The sequence below is a fragment of the Acomys russatus genome, chromosome 27, assembly GCF_903995435.1.
Source record: "Acomys russatus chromosome 27, mAcoRus1.1, whole genome shotgun sequence".
NCBI lineage: Eukaryota > Metazoa > Chordata > Mammalia > Rodentia > Muridae > Acomys > Acomys russatus.
The window spans coordinates 27,459,598-27,487,033 of NC_067163.1; the positions used below are offsets into that span (position 1 = coordinate 27,459,598).

General features: G+C 36.4%; 1 protein-coding gene across 1 annotated transcript in view; it reads right to left on the reverse strand.

Annotated features, from left to right (window-relative positions):
* Sgcz (sarcoglycan zeta) overlaps positions 1-27,436 on the reverse strand; it is a 916,614-nt gene that overhangs the window by 102,148 nt on the left and 787,030 nt on the right. The window contains exon 3 of the mRNA XM_051169531.1: positions 24,633-24,734. Within this exon, the coding sequence (XP_051025488.1) occupies positions 24,633-24,734 (102 nt within the window). The remainder of the gene's footprint in view (positions 1-24,632; positions 24,735-27,436) is intronic.

Below are 27,436 nucleotides of genomic sequence, written 5' to 3' on the forward strand. Positions count from 1 at the left end.
GTGATAGACAGTATATATTTTAGGATAGTTAGGTTACATGTTAGAAGCACTCAATTCTACCCCAGCATCCAACATCAGCCGTAGGTAACACATGAACTAATAAGTGTTGGTGTTTCTTTATAAAAACAAGTATCAGATTCAAGTTAAACTGTTTGCTATTTCAAAATTGTTACTTTTCCAATAAGACCCTATATGTGAAAATAAGGTGTTCTTCTAGTCCTGAGTGGTAGTGCTAATTTATAATGTCGGCACTTGGGAAAGTGAGGCAGGATTATTGCAAACCCAACAGCATCTTGGGTTACACAGCAAGAGCCTGTTTCAAGCAGAAATAAACAATAACTATTTTGTTATATTTATCTTTTCTCTTTTTACATTTTTGTTTAATTAATTTATTCATATTACATCTCAATTGTTATCTCCTCACTTGTATCCTCCTGTTCCTCCCTACCTTCCTCTTTCACCTTATTCCCCTCCCCTAGGTCTGTGACAGAAGGGGACCTCCTCCCCCACCATATGGTCATAGCCTATCAAGTCTCATCCTGGTATCCTTTCTCTGAGTATCTGTGCTGCATGAAATATTAGAATTTTGCATATTCCTCTTGAATGAGCTCCCTATCACTGAGATGCTCTCTCTCTCTTCTTTTTATGTTGAAATGTGTCAGATTCTTGTCTGATTTTAACGGAATAATGCTGACCTGCTTACAAAAGACTGGCATGCTATATTTTTTTCACTGTTGCTTTCAAATGATCCACTTGTTTAGATTTAAAGCATTTTGTTTGTAAAGGATTTGATGTTTGACATTATGATTAGTATTCCTAAATCAAGCTTTCAAACAATTTGTTAATATTAGTATTCATAGTGTGGTAAGTAAGCAGGTTGAAGGCCTATGAACCATAATAATGACAGGCTGAGGAGATATTGTCAATGATGCATCAGTAGTACTTGTATTTTGGGAGTAAATAATAGCTGTCTCACTGGACATGCGACCTGCTCAATGGGAGAAGATTCATGTCCGTTCATGTAAACCTTGTCAGGCATCCATAACTAATGAGTTTATAGACCCTAGAGAAGAACCTACTCCTTAGATTATACTAAACCTATATAATTTCTACTTACATTCTAAGTATTTGTTTCAAACTTATAGATAAGTATAACTTACACCTCTCATCGAAGAAGCTCCTTCTTGAAATAGGTATCAGCTATTATACAATTCAAAAACTGGCCAAAATTCATAGAAAAGTGGCTATGGGATGCCCAGACTCCAATAATACTTATAAAATGCAACCTCTACAATTAATGCTCAAGGAAAGTCATGAAAGAAAGAGTGGAAAGATTGTGAGAGCCAGATAGTATCTCCTAGAAATGGCAGAAAAATATCAGATATGAAACATAAGTGCTACAACAATATAGCTGCAAATCCTGCATAATGACAACAGTTGACAGGGTAATGTGGGCAGTGGAAATTTCATGAGATCCCACCTCTAGTTGATGTGCCCCAGGCAATCAATGGCTTCTGTATAGAAGAGGAACACTAAATGAATGCAGTAAGTCTGTGTAAGTGTGTGTGTGTGTGTGTGTGTGTATGTGTGTGTGTGTGTGTGTGGTGTGTGTGTGTGTGCGTTTGTTCATGTGTAAAAAGAAATCATTTAATTTGGATTAAGTCTGGGAGTGACATGGAAGAAGGTGAAGAGAAAGAAAAGGCATGAATATGAAATAATTACAGTACTAATGTTTCAAATTGTCATTAGATAAAAATAAACAATTTGGTGCTGGAAAGACGTTTCAGTGTACTTGCTACTCTTGCAGAAGACCCAGAGTTGTTCCTCACTATATCATGATGGTGGCTTACAGGCAAGTAGAATTGCAGTTCCAAAGAATCTGTCAGCTCTACTAGCCTTCTTGGACTCCACGAATGCACCTAGTGCACTGGGATATATGCAACCAAAGCACCTAAGCACAAAAAATAAATAAATGTGTCTAAAATTTTTCAATAAAAAATAGCAATCTGATGTTCAACTACTTTTTAAAAAAGATTGTATTTTATTTTATTGGCATCTATATTTATATTGTTAGACATATATTAAAAAACTACCTACAGCAAGAAGAACCACAAAACAATCAGGTATTATATAAATGTTACATTCAAGGTGTTTTGGCTATTTGTATTTGGCAACCTAAAAGAAAACATCTTTCTTATCTTGTTGTGAATAAACTTCTGAATGTAAGTCAATATCTATCATATCTCATCTCTATCAACTTAAAACATCTATCTAGACCTCTAAACATCTTACTCACTAAACAACTAAGCTTAATTGTGAAACTAAACAATCTGGTCTTCAACCCAACCAGAGATTTGTGAAGGAATTAAACTTAATTACTGGAGTGAACCGGAAGTACAGGTTAGCAGCTTCCCAAATTGAAAAAAAAAAAAAAAAAAAATGACAGTGACAGTCTGTTGCCTGTTTGTTTGTTTTATTTGTTTATTCATTTTTGTTTTTGAGACAGGATTTCTACCCGTAACTCAGGCCATCCTGGAACTAGCTATGTAGACAATGCTGATCTCAAAATTACTGAAATCCTCCTGCCTCTGACTCTTAGGTGCTGTGATTAAAGACGTGTGCTACCACTGCCTCACTTCAACTTTGTTTTTAATCAAGGTAGTTTTTGTTATTTGAAGTATAACCAATTTTGTTAATAGGTTCATTAAAATATTTTGATGGCAGGAGATAAGAAAATTTCATGTCATGACTCCTAGAATTTTGAGTTTTAGTTTTATAGCAAACCTCTATCATAAAATATAAACTGATTTTTATAAGAGGGATTTGGGTGTCTATATTTTTAATTTAATTCTTTATGTTATGGGATTCAAAGTAAAAAAATTCTTCATAAGAATTAGTTATATATTCAGAAGAAACATTATTTTTATTTTTGTTAAGAAATCTAAGTTACCCTTATCTCTGGCAGGCTTCTCTCTCATGTACTAAATGTGGTATTTCCCTTTGAAATATGCTCTCTTACAATAAAAGCTATAGCGACTTTAAGAACATTTTGGCATAAATATAAGATGATAATAAATTTCCCAATGTTTTGCTCATTATTTTACAAATTAATGTATCATTTTCCTGCACATATCTATCCTGGTTAGTTTCCTGCCAACTTGACAGGAAATAGAGTCATTGGGAAGATGAAAACTCAATAAAATTCCTTCATTATTTTGGCATGTTCACAAGCTCTTGGACATTTTATTTTTATTAATAGCTGGTTTGGGAGGTCTCAGCTCACTGTAGGGTGGTGCTACACCTGGGTGGGTAGTCTTTAACTGTGTAATGAAGCAGGCTGAGTAATCCATGGAAATAAATCCAGAAAGCAGCATTTATCCATGGTTTCTGTCTTTAAAGCGTGCCTTCACACTCCTGCCCAAACATCCTTCATGTATGTCAGATGAAATAAACTTTTCTCCCCATGTTTCTTTTGATCATGGTGATTTACACTGCAGCAAAAATCCTAAGTAATTAAACCTCAATATACAAAAATAGTTTTTTAATGTCACTGCTCGGTTCTTTTGTAGATGTGTCAAATTAGTTTTTTTTGGTTGTTGTTGTTGTTGTTTTTCTTTTTTTTTTATTAATTTATTTTTGTTACATCTCAATGTTGATCCCATCCCTTGTATCCTCCCATCCCTCCCCCCCCCCATTTTCCCATTACTCCCCTCCCCTATGACTGTTCCTGAGGGGGATTACCTCCCCCTATATATTCTCATAGGGTATCAAGTCTCTTCTTGGCTACCTGCTGTCCTTCCTAATACAGGTAAGAGATAGATGCAAAAATATAAATGGCTGTTTTGAATTATAGTTCCTCATGTATGAAATGGAGTGATTAGTAGTAGTGGTAGTAGTAGTCGTAGTAGTAAATGATTTCTCTTCCTGAAGTTGTTATTTTATATATTTATATATATATATATATATATATATATATATATATATATATATATATATATCTCCAATTCAGTATCAATTTTCACTTGGATGTGATTATTGCTACTATTTTGTCACCTTGTGCTCAAAACACACGTTAGTGGATATAAATATATAAGTGCCATGTACCTTTCAAAACTTTTTTATGGTACTTTAGATTTCGAAACGCAGAGAATAGATCTATCAGCTTCATACCCTCCCAAAAGTAGTCAAAATAATTTACCCAAGGTAGAAGGGATGCATTTATGTTTATAGAACTAATTTAGAAAATACATATAAAATATCATTTTAAGCTTAAACAGAGTAGTCAGGAAGATATATGTAAGAAGGGAGAATTAAATGTGTAGGGCAAGCTGCAGTTTCCCCATGTCTAGTGTAAGTGAAGGGAAAGTCCTCAGAACGAAAATACGATACAGCAAGAATAGATGTACTCAGATTTTACTCAGACTGCATAGCTATTATATAAGAAAACCATATTTTGTCATTTCATTTGCTTTAATGAGCAGGAATGATTCAAGAGAATAAATAATTAATTTTCTCATAGATAAAGGCCTTTAAGAAATAATTAAATTCATAAAATAAAACCAAAATGCCTATTACCATGTAGAGATAACCTGTGAATTTTATGCTCACATTCATAGTGACGTCCTCATCAGGGACTTAGATATTTATTGAACCTTAAATGTGTTTGGGCATAAAAATGCCAATAAAAACAATGAGTATATAAAATAGTTCCATCTTATGAATGTAAAAGTTATCATTTTAATTATTCTCTAATTCATTCGACAGTTCCAAACTACACAAGCCACCATCGGCAGGGTCCTATCTTCAGCAGTGCGCGCTATGTAGCACCGTCACAGCCTCCTTACACACTTCAAGCAGTGAACACAGGACACAAAATGACATTTTCTAGGGTTGTTGTGGCCCTTCTGCCTGAAAACCAAAAGTACTTCATAGCAGAGTTTGGTATTTGTATATGAGATGATTTCACAGGTGGTGTCACAAGGATCAGGCTCAGGGAAACCAAGATTTTGTTCACACCTCTTAATGAGAAGTGACTCTGCCTGCTGTTCACAGACATAAGGGCACCAACAGAGAGTTGAAGAGATGCATATAGGCAGCAGAAAAAGGACATTAAGTTTCTACTTTGTAGGTGTTTCCTTAGGAGTGTGAAGTCAGTTCACTGGCTTAAATAACCATAGAGGTTTGGGGACAGTGAACTAGTCTTTAGCTGAACACAGGGACTTAGTTAGCTGAGTAAGACAGAGATTTGTGGGATATGGCAGAGGGGTAGAGGATTGGAATTGACTCAGAAAATTACATAATAGCAGATATGAAGTTTTGCCAATCAAAGATCTGTAACCCTTGAAGACAATGTTATTGCCAAAGCCATAGTATGACACCAGCTTCTAGAATGATTATGAGAATGGCACAAAATCACCTCATTCTTTTCACCTGTTGTTTCCAGAGAGAACCAAGGGAAGATATATCTAAGGGTGTATATGACTCTTAAACCAAAGGGTCCTAGTAATTCCTTTGTCAGATCAAAGTATCATGTTCATCCATTTTTCAAATACCTAGGTAATACTTTATGGATATGTTTATATAGGTTATATTTAAAAATTAAATGATTTAAATGAGCTCTGCAGGGCTTTTATTGGGAGAAGAGATGTTTGTGACTTTTCCACTATGTCAGTTTATATTTTACTGGTTATTTGTATTTGGGAATGTTGTAGAGTATGAACACAGAGACAGTTTTAACTGAATATATTCTTAGCTTCATTTAAATTTATCTTTACCTCTTCTCCATATAGCATCATATGACTAACAAAATGTGTTTCCTTATTTTTATAATCTTCATTTTGATAATCTTACATTTTTAGCCCATTGTCTCAATTACTTGGCAAAATGTCAAGGTTATATTGAAAATACAACAAATAAACATACATTATATAAACAAACTGAAAGCAAAAAAAGCCACATGAACATCTCCTTAGAAGCCAAAAATACATTGGACAAAATTCAATACTCATTCACGTTAAAAGACTTGGAGAGATGGGGATACAAGGCACATACCTAAACATAGTAAAGCAATATAAGCAATATACGGCAAGCTTATAGCTGACAAAAAGCTAAATGGAAAGAAACTTAAACCAATTCCACTGAAATCAGGGACATGACAAGGCTGCCCACTCTTAAATACAGTGGTTGGAGTCCTAGCTAGAGCAGTAAGACAGCTAAAGGAGATCTAAGGGATATAAATTGGAAAGGAAGACGTCAAAGTATCACTATATGCAGATGATATGCTAGTGTAATAACTGACCCCAAGAATTGTTCCAAGGAACTCCTACAGCTGATAAACTACTCCATCAAAGAGGCTGGATACAAAATCAACTAAAAACTAAAGTCAGTAATCCTCCTTTATACAAAAGACAAACAAGATGAGAAAGAAATTAAAAGCAACACCATTTAAATAGCCACAAAAATACATAAAGTTTCTTGGTGTAACTCTAACCAAGCAAGTGAAAGACCTGTATGAAAAAACAAAACAAAACAAAACAAAAATTTCAAGTCTCTGAAGATAGAAATTGAAGAAGATACCAGAAGATGGAAAGATCTCCCATGTTTATGGATGGGTAGTATTACCATAGTAAAAAGCAATCTACAGATTCAATGCTATTCCAATCAAAATGCCAACACGATTCTTTACAGACCTTGAAAGAACAATTCTCTACTTCATTTGGAAAAACAAAAATCCCTGAATAGCTAAGACATCCTACGCAATAGAAGATCTTCTGGAAGTGTCTCCATTTGTGACTAGGCGAGTTATTGAGCAGCAGTAACAAAACTGCATGATACTGGCATAGAAACAGACAGGTGCATCAGCGGAATCAAACTGAAGATCCAGAAATAAATCCACACACCTATGCACACTTGATATTTGACAAAGAAGCCAAAACCATACAATGGAAAAAAGATACCCTCTTCAACATATGGTGCTTTTCAAACTGGGTATCTACTTGTATAGAAAGGCAAATAGACCCTTATTTATCACTCTGCGCAAAACTAAAGTCCATGTGGATTAAAGATCACAACATAAAACCAGCACACTAAATTTATTAGAAGAAGTAGAAGTAAGGAAGAGCCATGAACTTATTGGCACAGGAGACAACTTCCGGAGCAGAATGCCAATAGCTTAGCCTCTAAGATATAAAATTAATAAATGAGACCTCATGAAACTGAAAAGCTTCTTTAAGGTATAGAACATTGTCAACAGAATAAAATGACAGGTTACAGATTGGGAAAAGATCTTCACCAACCCTACATTTATCAAAAGGCTAATATCCAAAATATATAAAGAACTCAAGATATTTAATATCACCAAACCAAATATTCCAATTAAAATTATGAAGTACAAAACAACAGAATATTCGACAGATGAATATTGAATGATCAAGAAACATTTAAAATGCTCAAAGTCCCTAGGCACCACATAAATTCAAATCAAAACAACTCTGAGATTCCATCTTATACTTATCAGACTGGCTAAGAAAAAAAGAAAAAAAAAAAACCTGAAAGCTGAGTGAGGATGTGAAGAGAAAGGGGAACATTTTTCCATTGCTGATGGGAGTTCAAACAAACTTGTACAACCACTTTGGAGGTAAATCTGGCAAATTTGCAAAAAATTGGAAATACTTATACCTCAAGATCCAGCCATACCACTCCTGGGCATATGCCTGAAAAATGTTGCACCATACCACAAGGGCATTTGTTCAACTACATATGGCATATGTATATGCCTTAGCAGCCTTATTCATAAGAGCCTGAATCTGGAAACAACCTAGATGTCCCTCCATGGAAGAATAGATAAAGAAACTGGTACATTTACACAGTAGAATACTACTCAGCTATTAAAACCAAGGAAATCTTGAAATTTGCAGGTGAATGAATGGAACTAGAAAAGATCATCTTGAGTAAGGTAACCCAGACCCAGAAAGATACGCATGGTATATATTCACTAATAAGTGGATATTAGCCAACTAATACAAGATAACCACACAATACAATACATGACCTAAAGAAACTAAATAACAAGAAGGCCCTTAGGGAGAATGCTTAATTCTCATTTAGAAGAGCAAATAGAATAGAAACCTGAAGCAGTTGATGAGAAGGCACAGGAAGGGAGCCTACCATAGAGGTCATCTGAAAGACTCCACCATGTAGGAGATCCAAGAAGATGCTGAGACACACAGCCAAATTCTGGGGTGGATCACAGGAAGTCTTTTGGAAAAGTTGGGGAACAAAGGAACCTGGACAGGTCAGGAGTTCCACAAGGAGACCAATAGAGGCAACAAATCAGGGTGGAGCAGTGGCATGCTGCAGAGGCTGAGGCACCAAGCAAGTACCAGGCATGGTGTGGACGTAGACCCTTTGCCCAGATGTAGTAGACAGGCAGCACAGTCTCCTTGTGGTTCCATAACATGAGAAGTAGGGACTACTTCTGACATGTACTCTGGCCTCCACATGTTAATTACTTCCCCCTGGCCAAGTGGCCTCCCCAGGCCACGAAGAAAGAAGATACAGGAGTCCAGACTTGATAGGCTGAGATCAGAGGTTAGGGGAGGAGGGCTCCCTGTTTCTGAAGATTAGGAGAAGGAGGGAGAGGGTGTGGTGGAGGAAGGGTGGGACTGGGAGGCAATGATGAGGGGGAGGGCTACAATTGAGATGTAAAGTGAACAAATTAAAAATTAAAATTAAAAAAAGAAAATATATTAATCACAGTTAGTGAAACAATATCCATAAGACTAAGTGTATTTGTATTCCTATTGGCTTCCTAGAGGACCTTAGACCTTAATTTGCAAGATTTGACATTGAACTTGGTCCACAGTTGTTTAGAAGACTAATAGAATTGTTGAATGGCTACACACTTTCTCTGGCATTGTATATTTACTAGTGTGAAGTTTATTGCTCATGGTGACATTTCTGTATTGCTTATCCTTCCCTTTATCTCTAAAGAAGTATGCCACTAGCAGCTCTTTTCTTAGCTTCCACTTTCTCACCATGATATAACGGTTTTAAGGATAGTTTTGAGAACTGCCTCAGCTCCTAACCTTTCTGTGGACTTACCCATCAGATATTATACTTAAAAGAACATCATATACTATATTGCATCACACTGTGTTGCTGTTTTCCCCTTGTGTGTGTTTGTACATGTTTTCATGTGTGGGGGAATATGTGGAGGTGGATGTGAAGAGCAGAGGTTGACAGAGTTCTCCCTCAATTGTCTTTTTTTTTTTCTTGGCTCTTTTTTTTTTTATTAATTTATTCATATTACATCTCGATTGTTAGCCCTTCCCCTGTTTCCTCCTATTCTTCCCTCCCTCCCATTTCTCCCCTTCTCCCCTCCCCTATGTCCGTGACCGAGGGAGACCTCCTCCCCCTATATATGCTCTCAGAATATCAAGTCTCTTCTTGGTAACTAGCTATCCTTCCTCTGAGTGCCACCAGGTCTCCCCATCTGGGGACATGGTCAGAAAAGGGGCACCAGAGTTCCTGTGAGAGTCAGATCTCACTCTCCACTCAACGGTGGAGAGTATCATGTTCGTCGGCTAGGTCTTGGTAGGGGTTCGAAGCTTACTGCCTATATTCTCCTTGGCTGGTGCCTTAGTTTGAGGAGGACCCCAGGATCCAGATCTGCCTGTCATAAAGTTCTTCTTGTAGGTTTCCAGGACCCTGTGGGCCCTACTATTTCCTCTTTCTTCCATGCTACTCTTGCCTAAAGTCTCAATCGGATATCCTCCCCTCTGACCCACTTTCTTGGTAAGTATCTTTTAACATTATTATTTCTCTGAGTCACAATCTCTCTTTGATCCTGATTCCTTCTGTCTCTGCCAACTAGTACTGGAATTACATATACCAACCTTGGGTTTTCGCATGGGAGCTAGTGATGGGAACTTAGATCCTCATGTGGTGCAGCAAGCATTTTATCCTTTGGGGCATCTCTGTAGTCCCATATTTTGTTATCTTCATCAAAGACTATTTAGAGTTTCTTGACTAACATTTTATGCAGTATTTTTGAATATATTTTCGCTGCCCAACACAATCCAGATTTTTCCTTCCCTTTTTCCCCAATCAATTTCATATTATTTCTATCTCTTAAAAACACACTAAAGCTAAGCCTTAAAAACAACAAAAGTAACACAACACAAACCAAAATTCAAACAACCAACCAAACACCATCAATAACAACAAAAGTAACCCAGCACACAGAAATGCTATAAAATTTATTTTGTGTTGGCCACCTACTTCTGAGCCAGAGGCTTACCAAGGAATGAAGTTGCTTCTTGTGTTCACACCACTACAGAAAATTGACCTCAGAGAATATGGCATTTAAAGTTGTCTTTTTTAAAATTATTTTATTAATTTATTCTTGTTACATCTCAATGTTTATCCCATCCCTTGTATCCTCCCATTCTTCCCTCCCTCCCATTTTTCCCTTATTCCCCTCCCTTATGACTGTTGCTGAGGGGGATTACCTGCCCCTGTATATGCTCATAGGGTATCAAGTCTCTTCTTGTTAACCTGCTGTTCTTTCTCTGAGTGCCACCGGGTCTCCCCCTCCAGGGGACATGGTCAAATGTGAGGCACCAGAGTATGTGAGAAAGTCATATCCCACTCTCCACTCAACTGTGGAGAACGTTCTGCCCATTGGCTAGATCTGGGTAGGCGTTTAAAGTTTACCACCTGTATTGTCCTTGGCTGGTGCCTTAGTTTGAGCGGGACCCCTGGGCCCAAATCATATAATGTCAACCATTAATAAATGGGACCTCATGAGGCTGAGAAGCTTCTGTAAGGCAGGAGACATTGTCAAGAGAACAAAGCGACAGCCTACAGACTGGGAAAAGATCTTCACCAACCCTACATCTGACAAAAGTCTAATATCCAAAATATATAAAGAACTCAAGAAATTAAACACCACCAAACCAAATAACCTAATTGAGAAATGGGGCTCAGAATTAAACAGAGAATTGTCAACAGAGGAATATCAAATGGCTGAGAAACACTTAAAGAAATGCTCAACTTCCTTAGTCATCAGGGAAATGCAAATCAAAACAACTCTGAGATTCCATCTTACACCCATCAGAATGGCTAAGATCAAATTTTCAAGTGACACCACGTGCTGGCAAGGATGTGGAGAGAGAGGAACACTCCTTCATTGCTGGTGGGAATGCAAACTAGTACAGCCACTTTGGAAATCTATCTGGTGCTATCTCAGAAATATGGGAATAGGGCTTCCTCAAGACCCAGCTATTCCACTCCTTGGAATATACCCAGAAGATGCTCCAGCACACAACAAAAAAATTTGCTCAACCATGTTCATAGCAGCCTTATTCATAATAGCCAGAACATGAAAACAGCCTAAGTGTCCATCAGTAGAAGAATAGATAAAGAAACTGTGGTACATATACACTATGGAATACTACTCAGCTATTAAAAACAAGGAATTCCCGAAATTTGTGGATAAATGGATTGAGCTAGAAATTATCATAATGAGTGAGTTAACCCAGAAGCAGAAAGAATCAAATGGTATATACTCACTTATATCTGCATACTAGCCCAAGGGGCATGTCCCACAAAAGCCTTCACTTACCAGGAAACTGGGACAGAGGGGAGGGCATCCTATTGGGACTCTAAATGAGAGAAGCATGGAAGAATAGCAAAGTAGAAGGATCCAGAGGGTCCTAGAAACTACAAGTAAAATTTTTTTTATAATCTTACATTTCTTTGACAACAAGATAAGTTAACTCCTGACATCACCCAGCCTACCTCAAAGGAGATGATGAGCATTGAAGAGCCTCCTTATGGTGATGGCATCAAATGTGGCAAACAAGCCACTGGGCAAAATGTCCTTGTTCCTGCCACAACCAGAATTCTGCCTAAAAATGGGCAACTTAGAGGCAGGCAGAGTTGATGGCCACACTCTGCCAAGACAGGGCAGCAAGTCCTCAATAGCTCCTGCCCTGCGAATAAGTCTGGCAGAGATATTGGGCCAGAAAGATGAAGATGAAGCTCCAATGTTATAAAGAGTGTTCGGTGACTGTTCAGGCAGTAGGCCGACTAAATCAATTTGTACATTTTGGAAGCCTCTAATCCGCACTGCTAGTTCACAAACGATTTTAAGTTTATTTTTTCTCAAGTCTCTGAGGGGCATTGAAGGCCAGATAGTATAGTTTTACAATTGAGTTTAGTTCATTAGCGGATAAGATCCTTTTAGACCAAGATAAAGAAGTTAAGTTATTAGAGTTGAGATAGGATAGATATTGAATTTCCCTCAGAAATTTAGACCCAAAAAGACAGGAAAGACCTTTTCTTCAAGCTGGACAAATACAAATAGCCAAACACTATGAATGTATCATTTATAGAGCTCATGATTCTCATTATTGTCACATGGTTCTTCCTACTGTATGTAGTTTGTTTTATACATGTGTAATAAAATAAATGTATTTTGAAAAGAAAATTGATTTTACCTTCTCTAGAGCTGTTAGCTGTCAGTTACTAGTGGTTTCTTGGTTCAAGATAGTGCTTTGTACACAATTATTCTTATTAATGCTGGTAGTTTGTCTGACTGTTTATATATCAAATAAACAAAACAGCCCCAAAATAATTTTTTCATTTCATGCTGTTACAGGTTCTTAATTATTTGATGCTATACAAAAACAATTGTGCATTATATTAAACATATCTGTATTTTTATCATAAGTATAATTTCTTACTCGATCAAGCTGCACTTTTAAACACACCTTTGATAATTGAGGTGATGACAAAGTATTCACTGAAGGATCCAAAATGCACACTGCATCCATCGTGTGTTTATTTTTCTCTAAATTGAAAATGGCAATTATTGGATTGAGCATCATATTAAAATTAATTTTAAAATTTTACTTCATCTTATGATAACCATAATGCTATAGTATTAAAATATTATGGTCTGTTATGAACTTTAATTTGCATATGGTAAAATAGTTATGATTGCAAGTCATAAGGCTGAATCACAAACTTGCAATTTAAACATGAGAATTAGAGCCCAGAGCTCTGATGGATGCTTGAAGTCTGATATATTAATTAAAACTGATCCACAAAATAAGACACAAATTATTATATCTACCATATAAATAAAACTTTATAACAAGACTTGAAATATCAAAGACATGTTTATGTGAAAAGGGAAAATTATTGTGGATTCTCAACCTTAGACAAAGAACTAAAAGCAACTATTGGTTGCTGGGGCAAAATGAGTTCCCTTCTTGATTGGCCAATGCAGAGTGATTAACACTGAAAACATATATACACAGATAAACAGACTCATCTCTCTCTCTCTCTCTCTCTCTCTCTCTCTCTCTCTCTCTGTGTGTGTGTGTGTGTGTGTGTGTGTGTCTGTGTGTGTGTAACAAGTATAAGTTAAAAACCATACATCAACTTGAGGGTAGGGGAATGGTTGGGAGTTTGGAGAAGGGTATCTGGAAAGAGATGGAAGGAGGAAAAAGGGGGAATATGTCATAATTCTATTTCAACTGAAATAATTATTTTTAAAAAGTTTTTTAAATACCCAAGTTACATTCACAAAACAAGAAACTACAATCTCTTCTGTACAAGCAGAAAGGCTGATGAGAAAAGGGAGTGGAGACTCATTCACCCAGCTAGTGGAAATCATTAAATGATTAAATTCATTCACATGGCTAGTAGGGATCATTAAGCGATTACAAAGGGATTTGTAATGCCTATAAGAAGATGATAAGAAGAGTTTCTGAGCAATGCACATGAATTTCTGGGAACACTGATAGAAGCTATGTTCCCAGCTGGGAAGACACCACACTATATAGATGACATTTACCTAAAATCAAGTGCAACTATCATTATGCTCCCAGCAGGAATTTTAATGGAATTTGATGGCTGATGATTAAGTTCATCCAGAAGAAAAATAGTGTGTAATTGGCAAAAATGTTTCATAGCCACAGATTATGAACAATCATCTCTGCTAATGGTAAGAACACTTTTTAAGGCTATAGAGTTGGTCTCCATAACTAAAGCAATAGAACAGAAGAGAGAGAAAAGAAATAAATACATTAGAAATGCAACATAGACAATCAAGGATATGGCATTGGGCTCTATTGGCTGTTCAGAAAGAGGGAAGATTAGATGGCATGAGGGACAAAGAAAGGGAGGAAAGTATGACTGGGGGAGGAGTAAAAGTGAGAGAAGGATGACAAGTCCCACCTAATAATGTACATGGAAACTCAGGAAATTTCCAAATCTCTCTTTCTCTCTGTCTCTGTCTGTCTGTCTGTCTGTCTGTCTGTCTGTCTGTCTGTCTCTCTCTCTCTCTCTCTCTCTCTCTCATACACTACTTAACAAATTAAGAACATGAATAAGTAATACTTTATGCATTTGCCATAAGTCTAACACATATTACAATCTGTATAGAGGAAAGGGGTAGCCAGCAAAGGCTCCTGAGATAATCCAACTATTGGATCTCTGAATATTGTTTGAGCCAAATTCTGGAAAGTTGGAGAATCAGCAGGAACCAGAGAGTGACTTAATCCATGACCTGGTACAAGAGAGTCAGAGACTCATCAGACCCATAGTGTCAGTATCAGTAGTCCTATTTACAAACATCTTGTATTGTTTTTCTTTAAATATTAACCCAAATAAATACTCAAATAGTAAGTGCTACATGATTTGTTTTAACATTTATAAGCAATACAAATTTTATCTAAATTTTATGTAACTAATAACACCATTGAACAATGGAATTGAAGAATATTATAATACCAAAAAGAAGACTGCAGACCTATTAAAACATCACTGCACACAAAAAATAGGAATTAGTGAGAGCAAGGGCAAAATTCACATGGAAAAGGCAATTGCCCAGGACATAAGACGAAAACCTGATGACAACTACATGTGGTTGGAAGAAAAGTATAAAATATTTAAACAACCAGAGATATGATGATGTAAGGGTGAACTAAGGAACTTAGAAAGTACAGCTGAAAGCTAGCCGTTGGGCAGAGGCCCAAGGACTTATATTACAGGCTCCTGGAAGGATAAGTAAGGACAGAGCATCTCTGGAAAGAGTAGTGAAACTTCCTCTCACACTGAACAATCACCAAACAGCAAAAAGCTCTGAAGCAACTAAGGGACGCAAGAGTACAAATTTCCCTGAAGTAGAAAAAATGAACTCAAATACTTTTCAGATATTCAGACGTAACATTATATCATCCACATCACAGTGTTTTTTTTTTTTCCCAACAGTTTATGGCAGCAGTTAGTGCTAAGATTGATTCAATAAAATTCAGAAATAGGAAGAAAAGGGAAGTATCATCATTGCTATTGCTAGAAAACACCAAAAGCAGCTATGAGCCAGGCTATTTATTTCAAAAATTAACATACAAGCAAATTAATTAACAGTGAGTTAAAGTAAGGAAGGAGTCATTCGAATACTGAATGCCTACCAGGTTGTCTACAGCAATGAAAAGGCTAGTGATGGCTGTGTTAGCATCTGTGGACAGAATCAAGGTAATAGTGTCTAGGTAGCAAAGCAGAATGTAAATATTACTGACTACGACAAACTTAAAGTGATAGAGTGATAAAAGAACTGAAAGTGGGGAGGGAGGAGAAGAGATTTGAGAGGAGGCAGTCATTCCAATTTATACTGCAGGGAACTAACAAATGCTAGGTGACATTAATCATGAGGCTAATGCATGCAGCTTCTTAATCATATTTATCATTATTAATTCTTAGCCACCAAGACAGGCTTAAAATGTCATTATGCTAAAGATATATTTGAAATAGCAATTTTTCAGTTGACTGTATTTTTCTGCTGAATGTCATATTAATTTAAAATTGCATATGCATGATTCTCTTTACACGTTTGTTTTCTTTATCATTTTATTTTTGCAGAAATACACTACTATAACACTTTGATGATGCTAATTACATGTTAGGGTGTTTATTTTTTCAATGTAAAGGTATTGGAAATATATATATATATATATATATATATATATATATTGTAATTTGGATTAAACTGTACTATAAAATCACAAATTCCTCTCTATTAAACAGTAAGATTAAAATCATAATGATATTGATAATGATAATAAATTAAGTGTGGAATTCTTCTGATATTTTTGTATAAATTCATATATAGATAGGAATTTGTATAGGGGAGAATTTGCTGTGACGTGGTAAAGAGACACAGAGGGAACTTAGCACGCTACTACAGAAGTGTAAAAGTTACTTGCTGTGAGCAGTAGGAAATACTGCTTCCTCTGTGAGCTTTAGATAGATTCCAACACAAAACTCAAAATTAACAGTAGCTAGGCACTGAGTTACAATCGCAGCACAAACCCATGTACAGACATAAGGAGAGTTGAATCTTGCTAATATTCTGTTCGCTTGGAAGTCAAATTACTCAAGACTTCATTGCCTTCCTGTCCGTATACTGGAGTTGGAATTATCTGAGAGAAGCTGCTTGGGAATAATTATTAGTCTGTCACATACAGTTCTGAGATTCCTGTCAAATGAGGTACCAACTTAATAAGTGTCATTGACTAGGAAAAAATTTGTCACTACAGTGTCATGATTCACTTTGTCTCACATGGTTACAGGACATGATACAAATTACATTGGTTAGATTCAGTCAAAATGTAGATTATTTAATCCCATTAGCAGCCTGCACACCACTTACATTTAAATCTAATTGTCCTAATTTTCTGATAGTCAAAGATTTTGTACTGATATTAGACCACTTGCCTTGAAGACACATGTGGAATATTATCAGGTATCTTTTTTCTTAGTCAGCCAAATTATACAACCTTTTTTGTTTTTCCTACCTGAAGAAAATTGAGTATTTACTTTAAAAACTGTTTAATATTGCTCAACACTGTTCAAATTGAATAATTTGCAAAATGGCATTGAATTCTGGGCATGTTCAGGGTAGAATATAAACTATGCATTGTAAATCCATATTTGTGGACTACTTAGAAAGACTTGATTTTAAAAAATGAATATGATCTAATGGTGCTGTGTAAACATGTTTTTGTTTTTATCCCAAGTGTGGGAGGTGAAACAGACTTGTGCGAGGGTGTGCAGTACTTGTTGCTTGTCCACTGGAAACAGACTTGTGAGAGGACGTGTGGTGTTTGTCTACTAGAAGATGAACTGCCTCTTTCAGGGGGCATGGTCTTTGTCAACTGATGAGCATCCGACTACAGATGATGACAGGAATATCTATCTATGTGTGTGTACATATATATATTAATACACACACACATATATATATATAAGAGTATACATATAAGAACACACACACACACACACACACACACACACACACACACACACACACACACATATATATCCCAAAACCAGAGACTTTCATCTTTAGTTTTGGTATTGCTGCCCATCACTCTTCTTTGTTCCAGGTTCTGGCTGCTGCTGTTGCAGTAACCTTTGCTGAATTGCTGGTTTGAGATTTCAGGAGTCTGCCAGAATCCTGACAACGAAGAGTGGAATTTCTCCTAGGAACTGAATCTAAAAATGTCTACTTCTCCTGTTCTCATTAACCTCTTTTCTCTCCTATCTAGGGTAGGTGAGTTAGAAGGGAGGTGTAAGCATTAAACAACCCCAAATAAAGTTTTAAAAAGTCCAAAGCCTACAGAAAGGTGTTTTGAAAATAGAACAAGATACAAGATACTTCAAGATATTTGATAGTCGGGAGAAGTGTGTGTGTGTGTGTGTGTGTGTGTGTGTGTGTGTGTGTGTGTGTGTGTGTGTGTGTTAGCAGCTGAAAGTTGGTAAGGATAATAGTTCCATGGATAATTAAGCCAAATCCATGTGTCAGGTGATATAATGTATGACTATAGATCAATTTACTTTCTATCCAGAAAGAATCTTGCTTGGTTTTTCTTTTACTTTTTTAAATAATCTATTCAGATTACTTCTCGATTGTTATCCCCTCACTTGTATTTTCCCTTTCCTGCTTCCTCCCTCTTTCATCCTACTCCACTCCCCTAGACCTGTGACAGAAGGGGACCTCTTCATCCACCATATGATCACAGCCTATTAGGTTTCCTCCTGTTAGCCTGTTTCCCTTCCTCTGAGTGACACCAGAACTCTCCACCAAGGAGAAGTAGTCTAATAGCGGGCACCAGAGTTCATGTCAGAGTCAGTCCCCACTCTCCACACAACTGTGCTGAATGAGCTGTCCTTTGGCTAGATCTGAATATGGGGTCTAGTTTTATTGCATACATTGTCTTTGGTTGCTACAGCAGTTTGTGCAGGCACTCCCTGGTCCAGATCCAACAAATTTGATGGTACACTTGTACAATCTTGGACCCTCTGAATCCTTCTACCTCCCCATTCTTCCATACCACTATCACCTGAAGTCCCTATAGCAAGTGCTAATATTTGTCCTGATCCCCAGCTAAGTGAAGTCTCTCAGAGGACAACCATGTTGGCCTCGTATCCAATTATAAGTGAGTATATACCATGTGTCTCTTTCTGGGTCTGAGTTAACTCACTCAATATGATCATTTCTACTTCCATCCATTTGCCTAAAATTTCAAGATTTCTTTGTTCTTAATAGCCAAGTAGCATTTCATTGTGTAAATGTACCACTGTTTCTTTATGCATTCCTCAATTGAGGGACATCTACATTCTTTCCAGATTCTGGCTATTACAAATAAGACTGCTATGAACATAGTTGAGCAAATGTCCTTGTTGTGTGGTGGAGCACCTTTTGGGTATATTTCAAGGAGTGGAATTGGTGGGTCTTGAGGTAGCACTAGTCCCATTTTCTGAGAAAGTGCCAGAATAATTTACAAAGTGGTTGTACAAGTTTGCACTCCCACCAGCAATGGAGGAGTGTTCCTCTTTCTCCATATTCTTGCCAGCATGTGCTGTCACTTGAGTTTTTGATCTTAGCCATCTGATGGGTGTAAGATGTAATCTCAGAGCCATTTTGATTTGCATTTCTTTGATAAATAAGGATGTTGAGCATTTTTAAAAGTGTTTCTCAGTCATTCAATATTCTTCTGTTGAAAATTCTCTGTTTAGCTCAGAGTTCCGTTTCTTAATTGGGTTATTTGGTTTGGTGGTGTTTAATTTCTTGAGTTCATTATATATTTTTGATATTAGCCCTTTTTCAGATGTAGAGTTGATGAAGATCTTTTCCCAGTCTGTAGGCTGTCACTTTGTTCTGTTGACAGTGTCATCTGGCTTACAGATGTTCATGTTCATTAAGTCCCATTTATTACTTGTTGACCTTAGTGCCTGGGCTGTTGATCTTCTGTTCAGGAATATGTCTCCTGTGCCAATGAGTTCCAGGCTCTTCCTCCCTTTTTCTTCAAACAGATTTAGTGTCTCTGGTTTTATGTAGCAGTCTTTAATCCCCTTGTGCTTGGGTTTTGTGCATGGTGATAAATGTGGATCTACCTGCACTTTTCTAAATGTAGACAACCAGGTAGACCAGTGCCATTGTATACATTTGGCTTCTTTGTCAAAACTCAAGTGCCCATAGTTGTACGGATTTATTTCTGGGTCTCCATTCGATTCCATGGAGCAATGAGGCTATTGCAATGCCAGTACCATGCTGTTTTAAATACTGTTGCTCTGTGGAACAGTTTTAGATCAGGGATGGAGATTTCTCCAGAGGATTTTTCATTACACTGGATTGTTTTAGATATTTTTGGGTTTTTTTTTTTCATATGAAGTTGAGAACTGATCTTTCAAGGTCTTTAAAAAATTCAATCTGTATTTTGATAGGGATTGCATTGAATCTGTAAATGGCTTTTGGTTAGATTGCCATTTTTTAAAACACATTTTTATTGAAAAATAAAATAATTCATATTACATCTCATTTTCTATCCCATCCCCTACATCCTCCCATTCTTCCCTCCCTCCCACTTTTACCCCAATCCCCTTCCCTATGACTGTGACCGAGGGGGACCTCCTCCCCCTGAATATGGTGCTAGCATATCAAGTCTATTCTTGGTAGTCCGCTATCCTTCCTCCGAGTGCCATTGGGTCTCCACCACAAAGGGACATGGCCAAATATGGGGCACCAGAGATCCTGTGAAAGTCAGTCCCCATTCTCCACTTAACTGTGGAGAATGTTCTGTCCCTTGGTTAGATTAGGGTAGGGGTTTGATGATGACTGCATGTTTTGTCCTTGGTTGGTGCCTTTGATCAAGCAGAACCCCTGGGCTCAGATCCACCCATCATAATGTTCCTCTTGTAGGTTTCTAGGAACCTCTGGATCCATCTACTTCCCTATCTCCTATATTTTTCTCACCCAGAGTCTCAACAGGATGTTCTCACCTCTATCCCACTTTCCTGGTAGGTGCAGACTTTCATGGGACCTGCCCCTTGGGCTAGTGTCCAGTTATAAGTGAGTATATACCATTTGAGTCTCTCTGCTTCTGGGTTAGCTCACTCCTTATGATCCTTTCTAGTTCAATCCATTTGTCCACAAATTTCGAGAATTCTTTGTTTTTATAGCTGAGTAGTATTCCATAGTGTAAATGTACCACAGTTTCTTTATCCATTCTTCTACTGAGGGACACTTAGGCTGTTTCCATGTTCTGGCGATTATGAATAAGGCTGCACCTGATTTTTGACAAAGAAGCCAAATCTACTCAATGGAAAAAGGATAGCATCTTCAACAAATGGTGCTGGTCTAACTGGATTTCTACATGTAGAAAAATGCAATTGGACCCATACTTGTCCCCATGCAGAAAGCTCAAGTCCAAATGGATTAAAGACCTCAATATAAAACCAGAGACACTAAATCAGTTAGAAGAAAAAAGTGGGGAAGAGCCGGGAACACATTGGCACAGGAGACAACTTCTGAACAGAACACCAACAGCCCAGGCCTTAAGGTCAACAATTAATAAATGGGAACTCATGAGGCTGAGAAGCTTCTGTAAGGCAGGAGACACTGTCAAAAGAGCAAAGCGACAGCCTACAGACTGGGAAATAATCTTCACCAACCCTGCATCTGACAAAGGTCTAATATCCAAACTTTATAAAGAACTCAAGAAATTAAATGCCACCAAACCAAATAACCCAATTGAGAAATGGGGCTCAGAATTAAACAGAGAATTCTCAACAGAGGAATATCAAATGGCTGAGAAACACTTAAAGAAATGCTCAACAAATGCAAATCAAAACAACTCTGAGATTCCATCTTACACCCATCAGAATGGCTAAAATCAAACATTCACGTGACACCACATGCTGGCGAGGATGTGGAGAGAGAGGAACACTCCTACATTGGTGTTGGGAATGCAAACTAGTACAGCCACTTTGGAAATCTATCTGGTGGTATCTCAGAAATATGGAAATAGGGCTTCCTCAAGACCCAGCTATTCTACTCCTTGGAATATACCCAGAAGATGCTCCAGCACACAACAAGAAAATTTGCTCAACCATATTCATAGATGGCCATTTATACTACGTTAAATCTCCTGATCTACAAACAAGGGAGATCTTTCATCTTTTGATATCATCATTGATTTCCTTCTTCAGAGACTTGAAAATTTTCATACAGTTCTATCACTTGCTTGGTAAGAGTTACACCTAGATACTTCATATTATTTGCGACTATCGTGAAGGTGTAGTTTTCCTTATTTATTTCTCAGTATGATTGTTATTTGTATACAGGAGGGCTACTGGCTTTGTAAAGTTGATTTTTTATCCAGCCACTTTGCTGAAGGATATTAACAACTGTAGGAGTTCTCTGGTGGAATTTTGGGGGTCACATATGTACACTATCATATCATCTGAGAACAGGAATAATTTGACTTTCTCCTTTCCGATGTGGATCCCCTGGAAGTCCTTTTTTTCTTATTGCTCTAGCTAGAACTTCAAGCACTTGAAGTTCTAGAATCTTTCTTTTATGTATAAGATTAAATTTATAAATAACTCTATAACAAAGCTAGTCTGAGACTCATCATGGAACCCAGTTTGGCTTCACACACATGGAAAAAAATCTTGCATCAGTCTTTTAAGTGCTAGGATTACAGATATGAGCCACAATGTCCTGGTACCAGAAAGTGAATTTAAATACTATATATTGGCTAGATATAATGAAGTAGCAGGCTAAAATTGACAGGAAAAACATATGAAAAAAGAAAAATAATATTAAGTAAGATTTCTCAGCTAATTATGAATTTAAAAGTGGCTTTTGAATTTAAAAGATTTCTTACCTGAATACTATAGGATTTTTGAAATTTTGTATGAATTTAAATACATGAAAATATATGATAAGATTGGCCTGATAAGTAGGCTTAGAAGGTAAAGTATTTGCTGTTACACTGGATAATTTCTGTTCAACTCCCTCTGACCCATGTAGCAAAAGGCAAAAACTGACTCTAAAACACCTCCTTGGACCTCAGAGCCACAAGAGTTCTGTGATGTGCACATGCGTGCGCATACACACACACACACACACGCGCGCGCACACACACATTAAATAATAATTGTGACAAAATTAAGAAAACATATGGTAAGATACCTACAAGCATATATACATACATATACACACATATATATCAAATTGTATATTAAACATATTTCTAGTATTATTAATGATTTGTATGTATCTTCTGAACCTACGAGATTTAGATAGCTTTCTTCCATTATCAATCGGAAAGTTAAAGCTCAGGGAATTTGTATGCCTAGGTCATCAAACAGTGTTACAGCCAGAAAAAAAGGTATATGTACTCAAGGACGAGTGAATTGTAACATCGGCACAGATGTCGTTTTTGGATACTGAGGTTGCCATCCCCCATGTTAAACTTCTCTTGTCAATTACCAGCAGGCGAAACTTAAAGAAACACAGATGACCAGCAGCAAAAAACAAAACAAAACAAAACAAAATAAAAACAAACCAACAAAAAAAGCATATGAGTGGGGTGGGAAGTGGGGGTTGAGGTGGTGGGGACAAAGGTGGATTGTAGCTCTCCATCAATATTGAAGACTTCTTAGACACATGCTTGTGAAGTTGAGATTAGCTATTCTAGTTAGAAAGAATAATGTCTAACGGTCATCACCTGACATAGTTAGGCTAAAAATTTAATATATTCCCTTTTATTTGGTCCAGAGGTAAAATCAATTTTATCAATGTTTTCTGAGAATTTTTTTTTTTATAATCTCAAAGGTGCCTACCTCAGAAGATACATTTTTAGCACTCTCACTGACAGAGGTCTTCACTATCTGTAGGTTTTATTTCAAGATAGACAATACATAAAAGCCTGGGTAACTGTAGAGGCAAACCACTTTTGCTGCCTCTGGACTTACCAATATGATGCCTTTAGACAACAACAACAACAACAACAACAACAACAACAACTCTCTGTGCTCCACTTTTACCTAGTGTAACTGTTTTTCTGCTTGCTATATGCAAGTTCCTTTAATTCCACTAAACTATTCAATAGTGACCAGCACAGGAGACATTTGAGGAACGACTGAATAATGGAATACCCTGCTGCATATAAGCCATTTTGGTCCAGTTTTCATAAAATTAAAAATAATTTAAAATATTTTAAAAATTAGTTTTTAAAGTTTGATCATACAAGGTCAGGTATAATACATGCACCTATTGTATTATATCTTATTGAAATCTGGGAAGTAATTTAAACTAAATTTATGCTATTTAATGTGTACTCAATAAAGTATAGTTGATATTCTGTATAGTTCATATATTTTAAAAATTTGTTGATACAAATATCCTAATTAAAATCTTAAAAATAAATCTTTTTCTGTTCTACTTTGATATTAGTGGAAAATAATTACCCACTAATTTTATGGTAAAATTTTATTTTGCTGTATAAATCTCCTAATATATTATCTTGGTAACACTGAAACATTATTTTAATCTAAAATAAATTTTATAGGAGACAAGTTCATTTCTGTAACTTTTAAATAATCTTTTCATTCTATGCTAATACATTTATTTCCATGGATACAAGGACATTCTGATAGACTGGAAATATACCGGTGCCATAGATTAGCGGTTACCTTCTAAGTAGCACTCTTAAATCAAAATGAGCAATCACTAAGCTATCGTCTTTTTTCTTTGAGTATGCCGCTAAGTGATTCAATATGTGTAGCATTAATCCATTTATACAGCGGATAAATATTATGGCATTAGTTAAAATAATATATTTAACTTCTTCATTCAAACTTTTTGTTGTGTATTGGAAACACATTTAACTTTTAGTGGGAAAATGTATGATACACTGACTTGAAATAATTAATCCACATGTGCTTCCTGAGAAAATAATCTAAAACTTATAAACACCTCTTTTGCTAATGCTACTGCTTTTGATTTTGATTAATAAAAGAGGAACACAACTCATAGAATGAAAGCAGCCTAGAGCTTTAGTTGAAACGTTCTCTGATTTGCTAATTTGAAGCTAATCTTTTTTATTGTTCTTCAGTTGATTTTTTTAAAAGCTTTTTTCAAATTAAGTGTTTAGCTTAAAGACATTAAATACAAAAGGAAAGGAGTAAGGCGATTTGATGCTCCCATGTTGAGTGATAACATAAACTATCCAAGTTATCTTAGAGTAAGCCAAAGCTGTATCACATACCTTTCGAGAATGAATTTCTTTCACATACAATGGAAGTAGAAACTCAGATATACCTTCAAGTCGGATTCCCTTCTTGGTGACTCTCAGATTCCCCATACCATCCTACAAGCAACGAAATATAGTTCACTTTTAGATTAATTAGAGAATGTGTATCTGGCCATAATTTACTTAGTGCTGAATTGAGAAAACACTAAGCTCAAATCCATGACGAATTAAGAAAAAAAAAATGAGAGATTGAACCTACTTAAAAGATTATAGAGTTTTGCATGCAATAGAGGGCACTGGTTTGTAAGAGAAGGCAGGATGGTAATAGAGGAACTGATGGGTCTTCTGAATTTTATAGGAATGTATTATTTACATATAAACAAATACTTCTTTCATAATTCAACTCTTTATTAGATGTGGCACTTGCTATGTGACTACTAACAAAAGTTTGCAGAGGTCCAATGATGTTACAAGTATAAAGCTTATCCAGCATTTCTGTTTGTATAATAATTTTAACCACTAATTAGTGATTGGTATTAGAAAACCTGGTTCATTTGAAGAAAAACGACGAGAAAATCCATGTTCTGTCATCTCTGGGAAGAGTGATACAATTAAAAATAATGTTGATGAGACAGACTTAAATCAGGGTTATATTGGAAACTTTAAAAAAATGGATCCCATCTATAGTAACAAAATAAGAAGCTGGCAATATAAAAACCTTAAAAATTGGTTTAAATAGGAAGTTGCTGTGGAGGAAAAGAAAATGGTCATTTTAGTGCCATTGATTCTAGCTCATGTATGGGTTTTCTAATTGGGAACATTTGGAGAGGAAACAGGAGGGATTCATGTTGTCAGTGACAGGGGGAAAAAAAAAAAACACTCACCATGATTGCTGAGCTAAGTATGCTGCTCCTAAGTGGAGTTATGAATGAAGAAATGTGAAAGGTATTTAAGCAGACCACTGACTTGAGATGATTTGTGTTGTTTCAAGACAGTATATCTGGAGGAATTCTTGCACAAGGCTAAAAGCTGTTAATAACACAGGACTGCTGCTGATAAGTATGAGTTGTGTGTTGGGAGAAAAATTTGTGGGCCTGGTGACTAATTTCATCTGATGACACTCACACACAAAAAGTTTTATTTACTACTTATTCCAGGCTTCAAAATTGTGAGCAAACGTTGTTATTTTAGAGAGGGGAATAGTGACATTCTAGGTAAATGTCAGGGGTAGCTTTGCAGCACTTTGTAATTCAACTGATACATCAGCAGAAAACGAGATGGAAAGAGACACCCGATTAAGGCATATTTAAATCGATCATGAGGATAACTAGAAGGTTCCATATGTAAACATGTATTTAAAAGCAAAGAGAAATTTTTGGATAAGGATTTGTTCAGCAGGTGGAGAATGTTGTTATATACATCCAGAGAAATATTTATTTTGCCTTTGTAAGTGTACCTTTCCTATGTGTATACACATGTTGGCACATGTGTGTGGGCATTGTATACCTGTGTACATATGAATGTGAGGGCTAAGATTTGGCATTTTTTCATCTTCCTCTACAAGCCTGTTTTATTTATTGAGTGACACTGGAATTCACATAATTTGACTAGATTAAAATTTGCCTCAGGCTCCCCTGTTTCTGCACGAGAGTCACTCACTAATGCATAACTAACATATGCATATTCCGGGGAATCCAGGGGCTCTTCCGAGAGGGGATCTTCCGAGTCACAAGTTTCGTGTAGTGCACCGTCTACTTCACCTGTCCCAAAGAAGTTTTAATCATTATAAAAGGAGACTCAAGGGAACATGGTGTCCTGGACACCTACCTTCTACAAGAAGAAAGGAAGCCAATGAGATACTATAGCATGGCGATTTTAGCAATAAGAAGTAACCCATGTGAAACACAGGGCAAGGGAGGATGAACTAGAGACAATGGAGAGGGAAAGGGGAAGATATATTAGGAGGAGGAGAAGAAGGGAATTTTTATGACGTGACTATGAAGTGGTAAACTTCAGTGTTCCCATGGGAGGAAAATCAGTTTCCCAATGAGTTACACTGAAAATTGCTACGAAGAAAGTAATTCACTAAGGTAAGTTAAGAAATGAAGGTGACACACATGTGCCTTGCATGGGAAATAACTAAAACCAAATACCTTGTATGACAGGTTAATTATCAGAGAAAAATGACTGTGATGATAAAGAAGATATTGTTATATATTCCTTATTTAACTGAGACAATTGATATATATATATATTTTTTACATTTTAGAAAGATAGTCATAAGAAGGTATCTTTCTAAAGTAATGAAAAAGATAATGCTTCTGGAGGAAGTCTATTTCCCCTTTAATAAAACAATGACGGAGGTTTTTGGTTTGTTTGATTGTTTGTTTTATTTTTCTCATTGAAGATAAAATAAGAAACTTCAAGGAAGAGCTTTAAGGTGAGAAGAAAAGCAAATATAGCAAGTGGAGATTTTAATATATTAATAGCATTATATAGTAATATTCTGAAAAGTTAAACCTGAGGTTTGTAAAGAAAAGTTTATCATCAGAAAGGTTATTGAAGGTGAGGGGATTATTTTCCTAGACATAGTGATGCTTAAGAAGACACCAAAACTGTTTGCAGAGTTAAGAAGACAGGAAGAATCCTCTGGAATCCAGGAGGGTAAGATAGTAGAATAACTAACATGATATGTTGCTTGAAAAAATATTTTAAATCAGGGATTTTCTTTGCTAAATCTCACAGTCAGTATCTATATAATTTCTCAAATGTCTGCTGAAAAAAAAGTGTTCTGAGTGTTCTGAAATGCTGTCAGCATT